Source organism: Ochotona curzoniae, unplaced genomic scaffold, assembly GCF_017591425.1.
Source record: "Ochotona curzoniae isolate NIBS_2020 unplaced genomic scaffold, NIBS_Ocur_1.0 contig_43, whole genome shotgun sequence".
Lineage (NCBI taxonomy): Eukaryota > Metazoa > Chordata > Mammalia > Lagomorpha > Ochotonidae > Ochotona > Ochotona curzoniae.
Genome location: NW_024466218.1, coordinates 34651430 through 34658583, shown reverse-complemented (window position 1 = coordinate 34658583; position 7154 = coordinate 34651430). Strand labels below are relative to the sequence as shown.

At 43.7% G+C, this 7154-nt stretch overlaps 1 protein-coding gene across 1 annotated transcript; it reads right to left on the bottom strand.

The window, feature by feature from the left end:
- Positions 1-574: 574 nt before the first annotated feature.
- SOCS6 (suppressor of cytokine signaling 6) lies at positions 575-6799 on the bottom strand. The gene has a single exon (XM_040985118.1). The coding sequence runs from the start codon at positions 4667-4669 to the stop codon at positions 3062-3064; it is 1608 nt and encodes a 535-aa protein (XP_040841052.1). The 5' UTR covers positions 4670-6799; the 3' UTR covers positions 575-3061.
- Positions 6800-7154: the final 355 nt, after the last annotated feature.

Sequence of the window (7154 nt, the reverse complement as noted above, 5' to 3'; positions counted from 1 at the left end):
TATTATTTTTTTGAATCATTCATAAAGCAGTATCTCACACAAAATGTGAAATGTAGCTAAAACTGGAATTTCTAAAAACAAAAAGATTTAGATTTGTAGCACTAGCAGAAACATTGTTTTAACCTATTGAGAATCTGGGATTTTTAAAAATCCTGTTTCAGAAATACTGGCTCAGAAACGGTTGAGTTGAATTTCCTATTGCCAATGATTTGGGCTTTTGGCACAATGTTTTCAGTAGCAAGTTGGTTGCCCTGCGTAGCTGGTTTCCTTAAACGCTATTTTTAGTTCTCTGATCATTTCCTGGGATATTTATGACCTCCTACATCTTCAGATTATTGCACCAAGTAGAAAGAGAACAGTTTTTCCTAGACAGAAAGAGCGAGTTATTTTTTGAATGCTTTCTACACCTTTCTTATTACTTATAAAAATGCATAAGAATGTCCTGCAGTGAGCCTGGACAGGCCTCAGGCCACAGTGTGCTTTGTGATGAAGTATCTGAGATTTAAAAACAGATTCGTTTATTCGGACAAATAGAATTCATTGCTGTTTTTCTTGCCCTTGGCTTGGATTTTTAGAAGCACTCTCAGACTATGTCCGTATCCTCTAAGTTACTTTCCTGCTGTGCCCAATGATTCCTCCAAACTACAGCATGAAGACTTCCCACTTGCCCTGCTTGCACTACTGGCCAGGCGCTTCAGGACTCCAGCTTGCGCTACGCCCAATGGCTCTGTCTTCACACGAAACAAGAACCTAATGCAATATACCTTTCTGTTTGCAAGTTCCATTTCTTGGCAAACATTCTGATTTTTATCCATATACTGTCAGAACCTCACAATTTCAAATTGGACTAGAATAGATAATGACTTTAAATATTTTATGAATACACAGAAATGCACCAAAAACTGGCTTGTGGAATCGGAACGGTATCAAGATTTAATCTCTAAAAAACACAACACAATTTTGATAACATTTAGATGAAAATCAGAATAATCTTGACAGTGGATGGGTAGATCTTAAAGCACACAGCACTTTAAGCAAACGAGGGGAACGGGCTGTCACCTGACAGGTTCAGGGCAGTCCAGAGACGCCTGTGCGTGGATCTCTGACGGACACGGAGACGCCAGCTCAACATGTATTATCACACACAGTAACTCTGCAACGACACCCGCCATCTAATATAGATGCACAGGGACTTTAACTCACCCTAGATATATTTTAAGTTGTTTAAAAATAAATAGTTTTGCAAAAAAATAGTTTAAATGTCTTCCATTAGTCTGATAGTTCTTAATCCAAATAGCTTATAGTGAACACTTAAATTATAGTATTACAGTATACTCCATATTCCATCTTAAGTGAAAGGAGTCTTTATAGCAAGGTACAATCAAACATTCCACCAACATGAAGTACCTTCCCCCTTCCGTCAAAACACCACGTGGTGACAATGTGCCTTTTCTTGGTACTGTCTCAGTTCTAACTCAAACACAAACAGAAACAGCTGAGGATACGCATTGCATTTAAGGACAGCTAGTAAGTTTGATCCAAGCTCCTTGCCAGTGTTTAAAGGGAGTAGGACAGAAAAGAAAGGAAGAAACATCTCAAATTAAATGTTTTCACATCTGAGATGAAAGCATTTCCCTTTTTAAAGCTGTGTAGCTGGGAACATTTCCTGGAAGGGGCAATCCTAAAACACCATGCCATGGAATCATTTAGTCAATCAACACTCCGCATTTCAAGACAACTAAAAATCACTGGGTATAATGTCCCCACTTCCCCAACATATAACTCAAAGACACAAAATGACTACTCATGCCAGATTATTTAAGACTTAGCTAAATTTAAAAAGAAACAAAAAAATTATTTTTAAATGGCAGCATAGATGGTAGGCGTATTTGATAGTTTCAATAATATTCTCACAGGACACGCCACAATTTTCACAATTTTTCAGCTGAAGTCATTGAGGACTGTTTTGAAGTGGGGGAATGAATGAGTAGTCCAATCTAGCACGATGAGATAAAGTAATGAGATAAAAAGAAAAGCATAAATTCATCTTTAAAACATCGTCTTTGTTCTACCCAAGTCAATTTAAAACTTCATAAACTTGAACGACATACGAGAATCCAGTTCGTTCGTAAAAATTAGTTGTACAATCAAGTTCACCCAGGAAAGTGGGGACTAAGCTGAAGAAGTCATCGATTAAACATTTTACCAAAGGAAAGCACAGGTAACACCAAAACGATGCCATCACAGGAAACCACGACCACTGATATTTCTTTAATAATGGTTCTAAATCAGCACATCTTTATAACTGACACCAATTTGTACCCGAGCTTAGTGATTGAAAAGGCAACAATTTCTAAACTGGTGGTGTACATTTCTTTACGATTTTTTAAATGTAAGGCCATTTATTACAATGGACAAATTACAAGATGGAAAAGAAAGCAACAGAAAAATTTAACTTTTCACAATCAAAAAAATTGCCACAAACCTTAAAATAATTTAGAAAAGTGTTATAAAAGATATGTTTCAGATTTGCATTCCATTACAAGATTCTGCCAACTCACAATTCCAAGTAAACCCTTCGAGAGCGTGAGATTTAACCCTGCTCCGTGTTCATGGAAATGCCGTATGCCACCAACTTTTGAAGATGAGTCATTTAGAAAAACAGCAATTTTCATTCTCTAAGTTTCATTCCACTTCACTTAGGGTTGAATACACATGAAATGTGCTTTGAATGCATAAAAATCACAGTGGATAGCAGCAAAGGTTTGGGGGAGGGGCTGTTACAGACAATCTGACAATTCACATTGCGACCCTCTGCACACTGGTGAAAGACAATCCACACCGCTACGACCTCAAGACTCGCCTTAGTAAAGAACCCAAATTAACCAGGACACCTTGCAGACACGTTCCCACCCCGAAACAAACTGAGGACTGTTTTACAGATAAAAACTAAAATAGTGATGGCAGCAAAAAAAAAAAGATTCTGATGGCAATGAGTCTGTAAACTGTGTTTCAATCTCCTTTCCTTATTCCCAAAGTGCAAGATGCAGGGTTCCCACTCTCAGTAGTGCTTCTCCTGTAAGTAATCCTTCATTTTGTTTGGCAAAGGCAGTTTCTGAATTAAGTCTATCCTGGTGTACTGACGTATAACAAAGCGACACAGGTACTGCAAAGATCGCACCTGCATGAACCGGGACACCGGATTCGTCAGTCTGACAGGGTAGGTGGCAGATCCAGGCAACCGAGACCTTGAATAACAAAAAGCTCCATTCTCAGAGTCCCTGATTGAATGTTCGATGAGATCCACTATAGACGTATGTCCTTCCACATCTGGTTGTTCGTAAAAGCTGAACCTGCCATTTGAGTGCTCGATTCTAGTGTGAAGTGTTTTGCCATGGGACCGAAAGCTCAAGCTTAGGAGGTAACGGTCATCAGAACTGTCCCGAACGAGAAAGGACCCGTCGGGCACGTTGGCCAGCTTTCCCTCAGCTTCCCAGCGTGTGATGGGTCCCCAGTACCACCCTTGTTTGGCCAGTTTTTTCAGCTCCTCTGTAAGGCTTGTCACAACCATGGGACCACTACTTTGCACTGAGTCATAAACTCCTGCAACCCCGGGAGCAGAGTTGGGATCAAAATTCAAATGACAGCGCACGCTTCCGGCCGCGTGGGCATCTGTGCCAGTGAGTCCACCCAAGTTCCTTTGGATTAGGTTATTCTGCATTGGAGGTAGCAATGGTGAGAGTGGGGGGACGGCATCAGGACTCACTCGTGGGCTCTGCAACACGACTCCTGTGGTGCCGATCAGCAAGCCGTTAACGGCCTGATCCACAAAGATCTCCGGGGCAACCACCAGGTCCTGGTCTACCTGACTCTCGTCTTCAGGGAAGGAACTCCCGCCCACGGGTGGGGGCACTGCAGAGACCTCCATGGGAGAAGAGCCATCCAGGCAATAGGCGCGGGTTCCTTCCAGGGGGTACATCCCCTCGTCTAAAGGCACGGTGTACTGAATGTAGTCCTGAGGCACGAGTCCAATCACGACAGGCACATGTTCATCCAGGTGAAGATGCAAGTCCCCGTTGGGAGACTCCGAACCCTTCAGCGTGCTGCTCTGCTCTTGGCACACACTTTCAGACTGAAGGTCCTGAAAATCCTTTCGCACACCATTCAGGGCTGGACTGGGGCTGGAAGAATGGACCAAGGCTTTCACCCGCACCTCCATTTTGATGCACGTTTCCTCAGAGTTGGTGGGCCGAAGCGGCCAAGGCGTGGGGCTGTAGTGGTGGCTGCGCAGGGAGGTGGAGCGGATGGGCCTCGGAGCTCTGCCGTCTTTGAAGACGATGGGTGCGGAGGAGGAGGAGAAGGTGTCCTCGTTGGCAGCGCCCCCGGCGGGCGAGCTACCCTTGCCCTTGGGCTTCTGTTTGGCAGAAAGCCGCCTCTTCAAGGTGCCCATCAGGCTTTCACTTTTTGATCTGTTCTTCCCGCCCTTTTCATCTTCACTGTTGCCATCACAGCTGGCCATCTCTTTACCGTAGCAGCCTCCAAACAAGGCGTCATCTTTTCCAAAGTCACTGGCCAGGGACGGTGGTTGCACCACCATGAAATCAGAGTCGTCTTTACTTTTGTTCAAGTTAAATGATTTCCGAAAGGTCTTGAGACTAATCTTCTTCATTATGACTAGTCACCTAATCCAAGAAGATTAATTTCTCTCTGGAATATTATCCCCAAACATTCGGAGAGCCCGTGGTGCTGCATTGATGCATCCTTCCAGCTTCATTTAAACTTCGGAGGCATTTTCTAAAAAAATGAAAGAAAGAAAGAAAGGTTCACATTAAAATACTTCCACAAGTGTTTTTATTCAATTTTATCCCTCAGCCTTTCAACAGCCAAGTGTCAACTCGGGGTGGGACAGGGATTGGCAGTTGCCTAGCACAGCAGCTCGCTGCCTCCAGCAGGATGGGCACCTGGCAGTGTGAAGGAAGGGCTCTCAATCGGCCTTCCTTTCTGCTGGCACCAAGGCTTTCTGTTTCATCCTTCACGAGCAGGCCAGAGCTTGCACAGCCATTCTGCATCCCAGTTCTCAGGGTCTCCTTCTGCTGCAAGCACCCGCACTCAGCCAGGAAGGCTTGCAAAGACCTGGGAGCTGGCAGGAAGCTGGCTCCTCACCCACCAGGCGCTGTAATACTCTAAGCATCTTTACACATCCGCCACGTCAGAGCGAGCATTGTGCCCCTTCGCCATACCACAGGGTACGCAGGATGAAAGCCACAGTGTCTAGAGGACAAGCAGCACACTTCCTTCACGGAGCTCAGACCCACGTGCAAGGAGCTCGGATCAACGTGCAAGGAGCTCAGACCCACGTGCAAGGAGCTCAGACCCACATGTAAGGAGATGACGAAGCGGACGGCTATGGATGGGAAGACTGTGTCTAATGATTGACTGCTTTTCATTTGGAGTTTTAAAACAAACAACAACAAAAAACAATATTCCATGGCAAATTTTTGCTTCTGGTCCCGAAATAAACTTTTTAAATGTTTGTGGCACATTGTTCCATATTGCAATGTTGGATTTCAATGTCAATTCTGTAGTCCCTCTAAAATGGACAAAAATGTGTCCTATAAGTCGTATTAGCTGGTCACAGTAATAATGCCTTACAAAAATATTTTGATTGAATTACGCATAATGTTTTATTTTTCTATGGTCGTAGTCTACCACACCAAAACCATTAACTTAGGCTTGAGCAAAACATTAACAAAACTAAGAGCAAATTCTGATCTCATCCACAGGTCAGTGCCGCTCCACACCTTAGCCGACAACCACAGCTCTAACCCCGACCACAGTCAACACGTACTTGCTACAGGCTGGCGCCATGCTCAGCACTAGGTACGGATATGCAGAGGCAGAAATGATTTAGGGTCCCAGTTCAGCAAGAGAGGCAGAGACATAAATGGATAAACTGTATTACAAACCCACTGGCAATACAATGATAATACAAGACTCACACAGTATGTTATTGAAGAAGCTGTGAAAATACATGGAATATTTGTAATATTCAGAGTATCTGTTACTCTTAAGCACCAGTTGCTAAGCAGAGGAACTCATTGCCCAGCACCACGTCTTCCACCACAGATGGCCATGACACCCTAAGAGCAGAATCAGACTCGGAGCAAGTTGGAACTCGACCGACTCCACCAAGCTGGGCATGCTCAGCAGAGAACCCAAACTGGCAATGCTGTACTTCAAAATGCAACTCAGGGTTAATTCTGAAGAAGCAAAAGTCAATCCTAGAAATCAGAAACCATGAAAAGTTCCGTCAGATCGCACGGTCCACATGGTCTTTTGTCCCCCCCAACACTTCTGGGCAGAGATGCTCTGCAATTTTTAAGAGTATCTATTTTTCTGTTTGCACTTCCAAAAATATACGCCATCTTTTTATAGGCTCGCCATCTGTCTCAGGCCTAAGTAAATGCTCTGAATCAGATTTACTGCTTTCGCAATTTTAAAAATTTAGGTTTACACACATTTGACAATGTATACAATGGTTCGAAGGAAAAAGTTTCAGACATTTAAGCAAAGAATATTTTATCCAAACAGAGATAACAGCATCTTCACAAAGTTCCCCTCTCTTCTAAGGAACAACTGGAGGTACGGCTTGCCTGTCATTCACTATGCCACCTAGCGAAAATGTTAAAAAGATAGCACCGCATCACTGTTGAGTCCCTAGTGAACAGCGGCTTCCCCGTCAGCCCCGTGTTAGCAGGACAATACTCAGTCTCCCACAGCAGGAACAGAGAGGCCATTTTTTTTTTTAAGAAATTTTATTTTTTTAATAATGATTACATGGTTGATCAGGGTGGGAAGGATTGAGGTTTAGGGAAAATTGGGTGAATTCACTGCTTCCAAATTTGCTATTTATTCTTACTGTTTCTGGGGGAAGGGGAGAGACAAAGGGGGAAACCACTCACAACTTTCCACATGTCCCAGTTCCCAGGGATGAGAAACCGCCTCCTTGTATCAATCCAGTCTCCACGTGTGCATATTCTGAGGGTTCTGTCCAAGTGGTTTGGACAGTTCAGAAATGCGGCCCATTTCAGCAATCCAAGGATGGTGTCACCCTCCCACTGGCTCCATTCACTGAGATTTTTTGCTGTCATCGT